The sequence below is a fragment of the Phoenix dactylifera genome, chromosome 2, assembly GCF_009389715.1.
Source record: "Phoenix dactylifera cultivar Barhee BC4 chromosome 2, palm_55x_up_171113_PBpolish2nd_filt_p, whole genome shotgun sequence".
Lineage (NCBI taxonomy): Eukaryota > Viridiplantae > Streptophyta > Magnoliopsida > Arecales > Arecaceae > Phoenix > Phoenix dactylifera.
The window spans coordinates 242212-258293 of NC_052393.1; the positions used below are offsets into that span (position 1 = coordinate 242212).

Consider the following 16082-nt stretch of genomic DNA (forward strand, 5'->3'; position numbering starts at 1 on the left):
GTACGGGCCAAGCTGCCGGTGGCGGCAGAGACAGTCGGACGAGGAAGGATGATTCAGAGCGCTCACAAAGACGAGCACCACGTCAGCATTTGTTGCTTGATTGCAGCTTCTGCAGTGGAAAAAAAAAAAGAAGACCCATTGGGGGTGTGTTTCGAGCTACCGCCTACCGATACCACCCAGCACCTAACTCTTCATGAATTTTATATGGAAAAACACGTCTTCCCTGCGAACGAGAAGTGCACGGGCGCTCGCCTCCGTTGTCTTCTTCTTATATTCTAACATTTATTTGTAGTTTAAGAGATGAGGATGGTGATCGGTCCATCATTTGAAACTTGTGTGGCTTAAAACAACGGTAAGTGAAACAAAGAAGGGCCAATCTGATTCAAGTTCCATCGAGATATGTTCGTTGGACCGACTAATCTATGCCTGCATATATATATATATATATGTGCATTTTTAAAATATGTGTGGCTTTAAGAATTAAGACCGGGGTTGGGCAAACATGGAAGCGTCTATCTAGTGTGGGTTGTTCTCAAATAAGACGCGTCGAGCGGACTGACTTAATTACGGTCACGCGAAAGGAAGGCATGTTTGCGTGTTCTGATGAAGTCAGCAGAATCACAAATGATGATCTGAACCTAGAAAGATGTCGGATGCTACCCGCAATAATAATCGTATCCATCGCGAGGCATGCGCTGATCTTCGTTAGCCTTCTGCATTATTATCTGAAAGAAATAAAATAGTATGTCATTGGCTTATTGCATAGATTTTCTTCTTAAAGTCAAATACAGCTCCATGCATGATAAGCATGCCCCAGGCACGAGAAACTGGATAGATTGGACCATAGTGGGCCGGTCTACCGTGTCGGGGCAAAGGCCACGATTTGTCATGGGCCGGACTGGTCCTCCCCGGTCTGCTCTTGGATTGGAGAGGATTTGAACTCCTATGGAAGGGTATCCAAATGCTGCTCAGTAGAAAGGGGCACTTAAAGAACATATGATCGATAGATTCTGTAGACACAAAACAGAAGGGATAACAGAAGTTCTGATTCTATCCCTTGTTGAGTGATTTTCTAAAAGGATCAAGCATGTCCATGCATTTGGGTTTTTACTCTACAAAACGCTTCAGAACTCTAGAAGTTCTGATTATATGTACCTTGTTTTTTTTCTTTTCTTCTGATATAGCTGTAGCATGGTTCGCGACATAAACCCAACTTCTAGTTGACCTGCCATTTTACCCCTCTATGATAGAGTAATGCATGATGTTTCACCGATCGCTTCTCAGAATAGGCCAAGTTGTCGTTGGAGCCGCAAGTTCAAGCCTGGCCCATATTATAATGGCAAGGGTGCAGTCGTAAATTAATCAACGAGATGGATTGGCTTGAACCACTTGGCAGCTTCGGGCCGATTCCCAAATTGGGCTCGATGCGTTTATAGCTCGGCTCTTGCGAACCGATCCTTGTTCGACTCGGAGTGCAACAAGGGTTTTAGGTTTCGTTTCCCGAGTCGGTTTGCCGAGAGAGCCTTGGGTCGACGGCAGCAGCCATGGAGAGGGAGATGAATGCGGACGCCAGCCCTACCAGCAACGAAGAATTCCAGCCGTCGGATCCCCGATCCGTGGAGGAGGAGGCCGGAGACGGCGCCGCCGAGAAGCGCAAGAGGGAGGAGGAGGAGGAGAAAGGAGAGAGACGAAAGGCGCTGTGGAAGACGAGCCTGTGTTCGTACTACCGGCAGCAACCGGCCGGCGGGAGATGCAGCCACGGAGACGCATGCCGCTACGCCCACGGAGAGGCGGAGCTCCGTCCCCGCCCCGACAACACGTGGGACCCCACCTCCCAACGGGCAAAGAAGCTCCTCAAGTCCGAAACTTCGGCGGCCGAGGAGGAGGACTCGCCGCCGGTGTCCGTCGACGCTACCTCGCTCGATAAGTGCCTCATCGGCCTCCCCAGGAAGTGGACGTCCGACAGTTTGAAGAGCTTCCTCGACGCTCAGGCAAGTGTTCCTTCCTTGACGGTTCTTGACGATTAAGATTGCAATCTTTTAGAAAATTTCTCCCATTCGCGTTCTTGAAATCCTTTCTAGGCATGTTGGTTGCCATGTCCTATAAAACGAGTTGTAGCCTGCAAAAGCTTTTCAAGTAAAAGTAGTGGAAGAAATCTATGAGATGACTCTTCTGGAGTTCTAGGACTTGAGTGGAAGATAGAATGGATTTCTATGTGGGTCCTTTACCCATATGTCGTTCAAGATTTTTATTTGGAGGAGGTTATTAAGGGTAAAGGACAAGAAGTGCTGTTCGATGCTAATGCATGGTGAAGAAGGCTAAACGACGAGTGCAAGTGCTAGAGTAACTAGGCTGAAAGCATAAAAGCTATCAGCTTTGGTGATTCGTCTGATGTTGGTGCGTCTAATAAAAACTATTGCCTGGAATACTGGGCTGGAAACTGAAATCTTGTTGTGAGCACTCTCATTTCAGCAATTGTTAGCTCGGAGACACTTCGAGCCACATACAAGAATTTGCTGAGATTCCCAGAAGTACCAATTTGGCTAGACCAACTTGTGTAGGCGTGGGGTTCCTTCCCCTCTATTTTCTCAACTCTCAGGGTTTGGCTTTGAAAAATGAGCAACTTGTCAAATGAGAAAATGAGTTCTACTTGGTTTTTTAAGTGTAGAATGGAGGAGTCATGATGTGATCCAAGTTGAACAGGGATAGTAAGAGTCTCAAAGATTTTTTGTTTCTAATATGATTTTTGGTATAACTTTTATATTTGAGAAGTTAGGTGGTTTTTTAGAGAAGAACTTGATACAGATATTAGAGTGAGTTAAGAACCAAAGGTCTAATTTAATGGCCTTTGAAGAACTTGTTTCTAGGGTACCAGGATTTCGGAAACTAGGCTGCCGACCTTGTAGCTTAGGATACAAGGTATATTTTAATGGCTTTTTCTTCCATAGAGAATCTTGTAGTTTTGAAAATTGAGGGGATGGATCACACACTTAGAAAAGGTCATTGTCCAATCATGGTCTTAGCTATCCAGGATCCTGGAGGGAGGGTTGGACCGGGGAGAGACCTAATGTTTGACCTTTTTTTGCACAAAATACCTGCCCTAGGACTTGAACCCGCAACATTGTACTTGTCAACCCAAGCCTTTACATTTGCACCAAAGCAATGGCCTCCAAGGGGGATCATACACTCAGAAGAGTAAAATGGATACATGATTTAGTATATGTATTTTAATGTTGGAGAGGAGCTGGATAGTTTTAGGTTTACTATGGCTTTTTATCTGGCAGAGATGATGCATTTGGAAATGAAAGATCGACATTTTAGGAAATCGCGCCGTATCTCAAGTTTTGCCACATAGCTGTTCTAGATGGTTTTGGTGGCAACCTTCAGTGTATAGGTTCCGATGTAATCATCTCCATAACTGATAAACTCCGCTCATGCAATTGGATTAGATGCCTTCTTGTGAATTACAAGGACGTAGTAGACTTTGCTAAACAGTTTTATTATCTTGTCATCATAGAAAGAAATTCTACCATTATGATGTAGAATGGTGAATGTGTAAAACTGTAAATGACTAAGCATGTAAGTTACAAGTTAAAAGTAATATGTAAGGTAACTATGCTGGCAAGCTTAGTTACTTTAAGAGATTGATGCTTTCTGACATAAGTGATAAGGTAATCATGTTGCTGCAGGCACAGTTTTTGAGTTTTCAGCTCAATTTGAAATAATTGATTGTTGATCTTTCTCTCTCTTTTTTCTTTCTTATCATCTATTGCAAATAGATGTACTGACTCTTTTTTTTGGTTGTCACTAAAATTTGTTTACCCCTTCCCAATGCTTGTAAACCTTGTTGATGCACACTTGTTAGTTTTGTCTAATTGATGATTTTTCCTTTTTTGACTGTGATTCTTGTTAGTATGCATGCATATGTTAGTTATGTACGGAAAGGAATTCAAGCTTGACATTATGTTGTGCTGAAGTTCCGGATGCCAACTCTTTGGTATCCTGCATAGCCTCTCATCAGTACAATTTTGGTTCAAGTCTTTAAACTCGTCAAGATTGTTGGATACTCTATTTTTTAAATGCTCGTTGGTCTTAAGTCTCTTCATTGGAATTTTCTGCTTCTGCTTCACTTTCACTGCATTATGTATGAAGCTTCCCCTGCCCCCCCCCCTCTCCTCTCCATAATAACATCGAGGTAGAATATTTTCTCAGTTTTGCGAACTTATAAATTTGTTTCATTTTCAGGATATCCTCTATAAAACGGCAAAAAAGAAGAAGGGTATGTCTGTAGGTTTTGTGGGTTTTGAGAATATTGAACAGGTTAAAAGTGCCATCGAGGTAATCCTGATATGAAGGGATGCTTTTAGCAGTTCATTTACTTACTGCAGCCTTCAATGTTTCTACTAACAGTTCTCAAACTGATAGGTTTTAAATGAAAATTCTGCTGGTGGGAAGCAAATAAAGGTTGCAGATGCTGTTCGTAGATGTCATGAGAAGAAGCCTTCAGTTGATATTTCTTCTGATCAAAGTAAAGGGCAAAATACTGAAAGTCACCCAGGCAGTGATGATCCCACTCTTTTTTCAACATCATCGACGTTGATTGAGGACGGTTATGCTGTTGAAAAGGACACTTCTGTAGTGGAGGGTTTGGTTTCAAAGACAAAACATGCTCGTGATGTGGTCACTCCACTTGCTAATATGCCCTACAACGATCAGTTGGAACACAAGAAGAGCTCACTCCTGCAAATATTAAAACGACTTGTAATGTCCATGTGTTCTTTTGATAATATACTGTATTACATCTTAGCTTATTTGCTTAGAGATTAACCATCATTTTTGTCTAATATCAACTCAACTAAGCCTTAATCCAAAACTAGTTGTGGTTGGCAATTTTGTCTAATTTCTCTTTGAAAATATAATGTTGCATTTTATGTCTTATTGAGTGCTAGCCCTTCTCATTGTAGACTCGGAATGCACGCAAGGCTTGTCCAGATGTTGTTCCACTTCCAGAGTGGATTAATACTTCGAGGGAAATAGGTAATATTTTTTGCTCACTATAACCTTGGGCATAATTTGTGTTCAAGAATTACTTTGCTAAAGCTTAGGTTTTCTGGCATCTTTCAATATAAAATGACATACTTTGATATAAGCATCAAGGTTGGCCGAACCAGTACCAAGATCTGTATCGGTACGGGTCGGTACCAGTTCGAACTGAGTCGAACCGGACAGAACCGTCTGGTTCTGTTCGATTTCAGCCGGTTTCGGCCGATTCTGGCCGGTTCCGGCCAGAGTCAATTAGGTTTCAGCCCCCTAGGGGTTGGAACCATTTTCTACTACAGAACCGATCCGGTCGGAGACCAGGTCGGCTTGATTCGGGCTGAACTGGCCCGTTCGGCTCGGTTCAGCTTTTCTTGATAAGTCTATCTATGAATATGGTACTTAAAAGGAGTCCTGTTCCCATCATAATATCTTACAATTGATGGATTCTTTTCCTTTATATCCTCAACCTTTCTTCTGTTCCTTCACTTTCCTATTATTCAGATCATAATATTGAATACTTGTGGGACCTCACAGGACACTGGGACCTTTTGTTTCAATCCACCCTTTCTTTTCCAGTTAATGACAAGGCCCGAAGGATAACATGGGTAGCAAGGATCTGATTGGTTTCTAGGGTGCAGATTTGGGGGGCTGGGCTCATCCAAATTCACCCATGGGCCTTCCAGGCTGCTTTAGCAAGAGCTCCTCCTAGAATTCATCAGGGTCTGCTTTATCCAATTTTTGACCTGGCAGTGTTCTAATTTGGCAGGCCAAAGCTTGATTTCAGCCTGAAACTGGTCAAAAGTAGTAATTAAATGTCTGGATTACAATCTTATATTGTATCTTTATGGGGGTTTGTGGAGTTGGCATTAGTGGGTTCACAAGCTCAGTCCAAGTTTTGCCCCCTGATGAGCTGGTTCAAGTAAGCTGGACCAGCTTAGTGATCAGCTGCCACCTGTTTTGTAAGAGGATAGATGCTTAATTGAATCAACTTCTAGGACTCATGTACCGATAATACTGTACCATTGTGAGCAAGACAGCTTTGACAAAGTAACTCCTTGTTTGGTAGTATGTTGACATTTTTAGAGAAATTAAGCTTCCTTGCGATGTTGAAGCATATCTCACATGAGGGCCTAATTTGTGGTTCCATATTGCATTATGATTATCGTTTAATTGTTCTTTTTATTTTTATTTTTTCATGTTTTTGGTAATGCATCAGAATGACTGCCCTCTACATGTAGGTGGTCTTCCATGCAAACTTGAAGGCATATTAGAGTCACCGGTAATCAATGGTTATCGGAACAAATGTGAGTTTTCTGTGGGCTGTTCGCTACAGGGCAAAAGAACTGTGGGGTTCATGCTTGGAAATTTCAGGTCAGTTTGTCAGTTGATGTCCTTGTGAACTGAAAAATTTTACATCTAATTAAAGGTGCTTTTTTTAAATCTTGAGATATCAGGGAAGGCATCACAGCAGTCGAGGAACCTGTCAACTGTCCAAATGTCTCTAGAATCTCCTGTAAATATGCTTCAATCTTTCAAGATTTCCTCCAATCTTCAGTATTACCTGTGTGGAACCGAATTAATAACACTGGGTTTTGGCGTCAATTCACGGTACTACTCTTAGTAATTTTGCTATGTATCCTGTAATTTTTGAGGCGCAGACCGTTTGCATCATTCACTTTTGACACTTAATGGAAATTACCATTTTTGTCTCGCTAACATTTTGCAGGATATTTACATTGCTTTAAATATTTATATCACTCTAGATTTTGATGAATGAATGTGACCATTTAGTTCTTGTCAACAGAATATGGATGGAATTATACTTTTGACATTTCATGCTAGGTCCGAGAGGGAAGAAGTCCAGGTCAAGCTGCAACTGAAAATCTAGATAACCAAATCACAGAAGTAATGCTTATTGTTCAGGTTTGCTTCCCTTATAACTCATTCATACATCTGGGGGAATACATTTCTTTATTTTTGATAATAAAGCATGTTAACTTGTGCACACACACACACACCCCTTTCATGCAAATAAAAATATTCCACATGCTAACTTCTGTTAATACTTGATCAATTTAGCCTTGAAGCATGATCCTTATCCATGCAACATTAGATTCTCTCCCTTTATCCCTTGCTAATTAAGAAAATATTTGATCAAATGCTTAGCACGTACAGCGTGCTCAATCAAAGATTTTCCATTGATTTAACATGTCTCTCTATCGAGCCAGACTTAATGTTTAGTTGATAACCTGATCTGCAGGTTTGCTTATCAGGTGTTGATGAAGAACTGATGAAAAATGAATTCAGCAGGATGACTCAGGTTCTGACACAAGGAGCAGCTTCATGTTCACCTCCACTACCTCTCACAACAATAGTAGTGCAGGTAGGTTTTCTAGCTTTGGGAACATTTGTCTCTTCTGCAGTGTATATCGCTATCTGGGTACTGGAATGCTTGGAATGGGACTAGCTGCAATCGTTTTGTCTCGTGAGATCATAAGTTTAACATGCTGGACGAGAGTGAAATAATTCATTTCAGGGTTTGGTTACTAAAAAATTTATATTGCTGTGAATGACTAAATTTTTCTATTTGTTACAAAGTCCATCCCATGCTTTCAAATCCGTTCATCTCTATTATGAAGTAGATGAGCAGCTACGTATCTATGTTACGTTGATGTCATGTGACTTCAGTCAATTTTTCTTTTAATGTCTTTGAGAGTAGGTCTTCTGACTTTTTAACTTCTTCAAAACAGATTTTAAAGGAAATATTTCTGTATTATGGAAAATATGACAATTTACTTGTTGGTGCTATTGATTGCAACCTTGAGTATGGAGTCCCAGAGAAAACAAAGATATTCTTTCTTTGTCATCCTTTTTGTTCTTTAGACATCATTTGTTGAGTAACGAATGGGCTTATGTAAACTACTATCAGCAATATGCATTGGTTTGGGCTGACATGGGCTCAACAATTTCTCGTTTGACTTTAGTTTGGGAACTTGGTAACCTGGCTTAGCCTAAATATGACATGGCATGTGTTCTCATGTGCAAATATCTTGTATTTGCATGGCAAAGAGAGGTCATAGTAAAAGAAGAATTGGATGGGTCGGAATTTGTATTCTGGAGAATAAAAGAGTAGTTATGTGACAGTATTTCTTTGCTCTTATATCATATTTTGCAAAAATAATTTAAATATTCAAATTGGCCATGCTAAATTTGAACTGTTTTGGGTTGGTTTTTTGCTGAAGCTTGGCCCACTCGGTCTATTAGTTTGGCCAGTTTGAGCTCGACTCACACATTGTTGTCTTGTGCTTTGGCTGTAATATGTTGGCCAAAGACAGGCAGGCTGAGCTTGGACCAAGGCTTCAGCAATGCAGGTGAAGTTCTGGATCATCTGCGGCCTGGTCCTGCCAGCACAACATATGCCCTGTTTCTTTGTTGTGTTTTGTATGTTCTCACTTATTAAAAGAAATGAGTTTTAGCAGGATCACAAAGGAATATCAAATGCTGCACCAGCTGATTGTCCATTGCTCCCGCTTCTATTATCAAATGTGGAAAAGCAATCCTGTTCGGAAAAGCCATATGTCAGTGAAGCAAGAATTCATGACTATATAAGCAATCTTCGCTTCTCCATATCACCAACAGCATTTTTCCAGGTCAGAATCTCAATTGTTGTTTACCTTTTCACCCTTCTTGTTTAAAATGGTTACTTCATTTATGGTTCATGAGATTACAGGTTAACACTCTTGCTGCAGAGAGGTTGTACTCCCTTGCTGGTGATTGGGCAGATCTAAATTCAGATACATTACTTTTTGACATTTGTTGTGGGACAGGAACAATTGGCCTCACTTTAGCACATCATGTTGGCATGGTAATTTCCAAAAATTTAAATTTCTTGTCCAATTCCCGAATCGAAAGTTTCTGAATTCTTAATCTGTTTAAAGCTACCACAAAACATAACCATAACCAGTATGATTCACTGCACTATTTTGGAATGGCTTTGTGGTTCCTTCTTTGCCATTTGTTTCTAATGTGAGCTATTGATTCTGTTAAAACATGGTTACCAAATTCTATCACATTAATGCCGTCAGAGGATATAAACTCTCTTTCATAGATTATAACAAATCCAAGCCTTTCTTTTTGCTGGTATGTTCTTCGATCATTGTCTACTGCATTATAAAACTATCCCTGATATTCTTTTATCACTTGATCTGTTCAACTTTAATTTACTTGTGCAGCTTCTGAACATTGTGATTCCTAGATTTCCTCTAATGGACTTATGTTCTTCCTAATTTAAGCTTCTCGAGAATGTTCTAAGTAGTGGTTGACTGCTTACAATATAGAAATGTTTATATTGTTTCTTGTATTTTAATTTAAAAACACGGGAGTATTTCTATCTTTGCCGGTAGAAAAGGGTGGCCCAATGCTCGAGGCATTATAGGGTCTAGGAAGGGTTAGATGCATTCAACCTTATCCCTGCATGTGGAGAGGCTCTTTTGATGTTTCAGACCTTGCACTCAACCTTATCCCTGTATGTGGAGAGGCTTTTTCCATGTTTCGGACCTGTGGTTTTTGCTGGTACCACATGTTTAACACCTTTTACTTGCTTGGTATTATATCTAAGCACATTGAACTAGCCTTGGCTATATAAGCTGGCACTAATTTTTCACATATATGGGATGGAAGCTGTTACCTATCATCGATTTACTTTGTATAAATTATTTATTTTCAGTTTATCACCAAATAATTCAATATTGTGTCTGCTCTCGAGAGGCGGACATAAAAAAAGTTGCAAGATATTGTTTTATTTGTTCTCACCATTTACTTTATCTTGACTTTTTTTGTTTCTTATTTTGACTTTTAAATTCTCCAGGTTGTTGGCATTGAAATGAATGAGTCTGCAGTTTCAGATGCTCAGAGAAATGCAATGATTAATGGCATAAAAAATTGCAGGTTTGTCTGTGGAAAGGTGAGTTTTACTTGGATAAATTTACCTTTCTATACTTCCACTATTTGTTGTTGATGGCTCTGAAAATCGAGTGGTCACTATTTGTACATATTATCGACGTTATTGCATTGGATGTGCCAAAGCATTTGAAAAATGTATTGACAGTGCTGTCAATTCTGATTTCCGTGTTCCATGTACATGGATTAAACTAGTTTTGGGATTTGTACAATCTTTACAGAGTGTCAAATATTTCTGTGCTGGCAAGGTTATATTAGCATTGTCTTGTTATCGTAGCACTATTTCACTGATGAGGGGGAAATGAATATGAAATACGAAAAGAAAAAGTCAATAGAGACAGTCTGAGACCTATGCAGTATTAATATCACTAAGAACTCGTTCTGGATATTAAAATACCATGATCTATGTAACTAAAAAAGTTTGCTTGTCTTGCCTTAAATATTTATTCTGCTATGTATATATATTAATCTGCTTGCATCCTGATCTTTTTATATTCCAAGTTTTTCAGGTAAGTTGATATAATTGATATTGTCTTATCTGTAAAAAAAATTAACTGTTAAAAAAAAAACTAATATAAGCTTCATGAGTTTGTTATTCCTAATATGTTCTGGAAGGTTTAATCTCCATATTGCTTTGATATCATTGTGGGATCTAATATCCCTACACGCACATATAAACATTAAGCCTTTCACATGGCATAAATCTTGCATCTACTACCTATTGGAAGTCTAAAATTTGAGTAGGGAAAGACAAGTCCCTTAAGGAGATAAGCTAGCATAAATCCAGTAGAAGAAATTAAGAGAACATGACATCAAATTGTAGTTTTTAGACCATTTATGTCTTTATTTCGTTAAATATGTTATGTTGCTGCCAAGTACCCTCCCCCCTCCCCCCCCCCCCCCCCCCCAGCATCTCAGTTAGATGAAGCAGGCCTGGCGAAGTTGTAACATCATGAATAACCTATAAACAACCTGAATTAATAATTTACTAATCTATAGTAAGGAATATTTTTTGAATTATAATCCATTTCACATTGTAAATAATTTTTGGTAAGTAGACACATGCTGATGACTTAAAGACAATTAGTAAGAGGAGAGCATTAGATATTACGCTATCTAAATATTTTGCAGCTCCTAAATCTTCTTCCAAGATGTAATTTTGGCTTGTCTCGGACACTGCATCTTTAATTGTTTCCACCAAACAAAAGCCTGGACCTTTAGCTTGATAGAAAGCACTTTTTTTTTTCCGATCATCTCACATGTATTTGTAAGCAAATCCATGCTCCACCATATTAATCATCCAAACAATAAACTTGTTGAGCCTAATGTGTCTTTCAAGGTTCGGAATATCTTCCTTTAGGTCAACATTCCTATGGCGATACTCTACACGATCAGCCCGTTGATGGTGCGCCTTTCCCCCTCTCTCCATGAAGCTCTAGGGTTGATGTCTTCTTCCTTCGAATCACAAATGTCCTCATCCCAGTCCTGAGTATCAAAGTGCTCATGACACTTCGTGAGCTGGTGGATTTACATTCTTAGTTTGTTGATCTTAATGTCCTTAAGGTCTCATTCATGAGGAACTGGCTCGTCACTGCCATTAGTCCATGCTTTCGAGCGCCCAACATGGAATCTTTGCAGCTTCACAAAAATGCCAAGGAAGGAAACCCGCTCTAACAACAAACAATGGAAACCCAACACTCAGTGTCACTCATGGCACGATATTGAACAAAGAAGCAATTACAAGCAACTATGGAAGAATAGGCCAAAGCCGAAGAATAGGCCAAAGCCAATTTATACAAAATCTCACTTCAGAGTAATAAAATATGTAACTCTCTGTTCCCCTCTCCAACTAATTACAAGCAACTATGGAAGAATAGGCCAAAGCCAAAGAATAGGCCAATATCCATTTATACAAAATCTCACTTCAGAGTATTAAAATATGTAACTCTCTGTTCCCCTCTCCAACACAAGTATTTATATCCAAAACTTAAAGACAATAATCATAAACTGTTTAGAATAAGATAACTAAAACAATATAACTATAGACTAGTTCTATTGGGAATTATGCGCAAAAAAGTTAAGAAATAAAAATAAATAGTTCTAGTCATTGTAGTGAGCTAGCACTCTTTCCTTCTTGGTCTCCCATCTGTTTTTGGAGTCCTTGTTGCACTTGGACTAGATTCTTGTGAAGAACCCATGGGATTGTGGGTTTCCTTAAATCATGCTTGCATCCACGACCACCTTGTCCATATTCAAGTCCAAATCCGTGTCCCTTCCTGCTTCTAACTCTTCTTTGTTCTGTGGGATATTGGACTCCCACATACCATTACTTACATGTATGCTTGTATATATGTACACTTGGACACTTGGCACCCGTGCCAACTAGGTAACACTAATTAGAAACCAATAGTCACTCAGCAATTCTACATTATATATGTTCTCTTTTATCAGATTATGTAAGCGATCCAAGTTATGTGCCAAAATGAAGCTGAGTGAATCTGAGATATCCCACGTGTACATAACTTGATGCTTTCTTTTTTATATGGTCCATAACTTTGCATGGAACATTGCGCTACTGCAGAACTAATCTGGCAAAGAGATTGAAATACCCTTTAGGAGCATCCACAAGTAAAAACCAAAATGAGGACTTGTGGATCTGTACTTTTTACCAGATCAGTGTTTAGTAGCTGTTAACCGCACGAAATTATCTTGGATAGATGACCCTCAATTGTGTTTACTACTCCAAAAAGTGAGCGATCACTTGATACCTTCATTTGCTTTTAGTTTTAACATTTTTAAAATCTTTATCTTTTTCATTTACTTTCACTCACTTGTAAGGTCTGACACTGAACTTTTCAGGTTTCACCAAATAGCTCTTCTTCTTCTTTTTTCATTCTAATCCTTTACAAGATGGTGCTTCTATTCTGCTGATTTTTTAAAAGTTTTTAACACTTGTGACTTTGGTCTAGGATCTCCTTGATTATGTTCACCATAATGTAATGACATCAGAAGTAATTTCTTTTACCTTTTTTTTTTGAATATGTTAATCATATGACATTAAAAGATAAATGCTTTTAGAAAATAGGGAGGAGGTTCTCTGATGACTTGTTATGCCTAAAGGACTTCTTGCTGTTCATGACAATCTAAATTTTATTATGTTATAAAGTATAACTATTTTTTGGTTCGTGATTGCATTTTAGATATTTTCAAATCAGCAATGCTCTTTGTAATTCTTTGTACCTTCCCATTTGGGAAGTGACAGGCAGAGGATGTGATGGGGACTCTACTTAAGCAGTATCTTGATGTGCCTCAGCATCATGGTATAGTCTCTGGATTCTTGGAAAGCAATGGCACAGATCAAGATGATAATATAACAAATGACAACGGTGATGGATTAACTTTCCAGTCTGACACAAGTACATCTGCTGATGATCTTCTAGCTAATGCAAGTGCTAAGGAGATCTCGGTATTGCCAGAAGAGAGAACTGATGGAAAGTTGGAAACCTTGGTGGCTCCTGAGCAGAATTTTGATGGAAATACCAACCATGAAGAAGGTTGCATAGATCATGGCAAAGACAATGGTCATGAGTCACTGGCAAATGAGGGCTCAAATAATGATGCCAAGGGCTCTTTGGGAATTCTGAAGAATTGCACGGCGGTATGCGAAGAGACAACTCATGAAAAGCCAGAGTGCATTGAAATGATTCAGAATAACTGCATTTCTGAACCAAAGAAAGGGGCAGCTGAGTCTTCTATGTTTCAATTTAAGAATGTAGTAGCTATCGTTGATCCACCACGGGTTGGCCTTCATCCAATTGTAAGCAACACTCCTCTATGCACTTTTATATTGGAGCCCTCTTTCTTTGTTTGGAAGGTAGTGATTAAATTTGAAACAGCTTTGTTAGAGACTTTCAAGCATCCCTCTCTTTATGTAATTAGAATATTTCTCAAAGCCACTAGTTCAGTCCTTTTGTACTTACACTATCCAGTCAACTGTTTGATCAAAGGCATGATATTTAATGTGCATAACTTAGTCTAATTCTGAAGTTCTGTTTTCACTGTGAATTCTTTCATATCTCGCAATTCTTTCTCCCAACAAATCGATGAGAGCAAGTGTCATTTTTGTGAGAATCAACTGAATTGTGAAAAATTGCAGGCATTTTGAGTCTTTTCCCTGAACCTGTGAACCATGTTCATGTACCTACATGATTTTTTGCCTCTGGTCTTCATTTTCTTTTAACTATCAAAATGTTTGTCGAATGGTATGCCATCTTAGTACTGGGCCTCGTACTGGTGCCATCTTGTCATTGTGTCGGTATGCCCGGTATAGGGGCCAGTTCGGTATACCGAGTATCGGTACACTCTCCGTATCGTGTACCGGTATCGAACTAGTATGGTATAATATACCGGTATCGAACTAGTATGGTACAATATACTCTGTACCGTTCGGTTTGATAGGCGTATCATTATTTGTTGTGCTCAGATTATCATAATTGTAGGTGACTGATCTGATGCTTCATATGACTTGCAGGTGATTAAATCTTTAAGAACTCATCCACGTATACGACGTCTCGTGTAAGTCTTTCATCCTTCTCAACCTGTAATATTTCTATGCTTCTCTAGAGGCTGTTTCCCGACACATGATTCTCCTGTACCCTCAACTCTCTCTCTCTCTCTCTCTCTCTCTCTTAAATTTATACAATTCTTTCTTGTCTTCTATCAGCTACATTTCTTGCAATCCGGAAAGCCTAGTGGCTAATGCAATTGAGCTTTGCACCCCAACTACTGATAAGCCGGAGAAAGGAAAAGGCAATAGAGGTTGGAGAAAAATGAGTAGTGCTGGTCTGGCAAGGAATCGGGTAAAATCCATGCCCAACTCCGAGCCATTCCGACCAGTCAGGGCAATGGCAGTTGATTTATTTCCACACACTCCACACTGTGAGATGGTGATGCTTTTCGAGAGGTGATTTTTTTCTTTCAAAAAATAATTTATGAACAATAAGCTAATATCTTCAGAGACTGATCTGCATCTAAGCTTATAAATTAATGTGAGGAAATCGCAGCTGGAATCAGTTGCAGTTGTAGTGGTAACAAACAATTGTAACAATTGTTGGATGTCTATGATGTTATGCACTCTAGCCTTGATCAACATCCAAGAGTATATTTAGTTCTTGTGTTAAAAAAGATTTCTGGAGCCTTGGTTAACTTTGCCTCCTAAAAATGCAGTCAGTAATTGATTGCAGCTAACAATTATGAAGGATATGACTTGATTTTTTCTTCTCAAAGTCTTCTGTTGATGACTCATATAGTATGATTATTCCGGCACTGCTGCTCCATGTCTGTGTAACTTGAAAATCTTTGCAACTGACCGACACTCTCTATCAAGTTATACTGACATTTTATATTTATTAAAAGGTTTCATATCTATAATTCATATTCACTTTTTATGTGGTTTGTATTGCATGGGCCAAAGAGTAGTGTCTTGAAGTCCATAGCCTTGTCAAAGTATTCCAGGATTCTTGCTGTCCATGACTTGAGGGATCTCCAGAACCATCGGTAATGCAGAGCTAGCAATTATAGTAGTAGTATATTTGGAAACATGACATGATGTTTATCTGGACTTTGCCTATGCCTTGTGATTGTTAGGCTTCGGGGAGATGAGTTTCTTATAGCTTACTGCACCCTCCACTTTTTCTTAGTGGGAGGTCCGCGTCTCACCAGTTACCACTATGGATGGACTGCACTAAACCACATGCCCACTCTTACGGTGGAGGCATTATTAATTATTAAAGCAGACTTTAGAAGGGATTATCCTTTGCGCTTTTGATTGAAGTTTGTGGCTCTGCCACCTTTGGCTTCGGTGTTTCCTGAAGGGACGTGATAATATATTCTAGTGAGCTTGGATACAAAAGAATTTATTGATGCTTAATATCTTCCCATTCAAAGCGTAATAATGGAGTGCTCGGTGCTTGCAGTCGTAAGCCATCTCTTTCACTCGTAAGTCGTAAACAAGTTCTCACCTCCCTCCTGTCCGTATGTATCCTCTAGAATTCTTAATAACTCACTAGTTCCTGCGGTTATTG

The 16082-nt window shown here is 39.3% G+C and overlaps 1 protein-coding gene across 1 annotated transcript; it reads left to right on the forward strand.

The window, feature by feature from the left end:
• Positions 1-1464: 1464 nt before the first annotated feature.
• On the forward strand, positions 1465-15204 carry LOC103708402 (zinc finger CCCH domain-containing protein 24). Its single transcript, XM_008793305.4, has 14 exons — positions 1465-1991; positions 4246-4338; positions 4426-4761; positions 4965-5037; positions 6279-6411; positions 6495-6648; positions 6883-6963; positions 7301-7423; positions 8520-8690; positions 8771-8905; positions 9908-10003; positions 13262-13816; positions 14531-14574; positions 14723-15204. Exons 1-14 carry the CDS (start codon positions 1545-1547, stop codon positions 14964-14966), a joined length of 2685 nt encoding a protein of 894 aa, XP_008791527.1. The 5' UTR covers positions 1465-1544; the 3' UTR covers positions 14967-15204.
• The last annotated feature ends 878 nt before the right edge of the window (positions 15205-16082 follow it).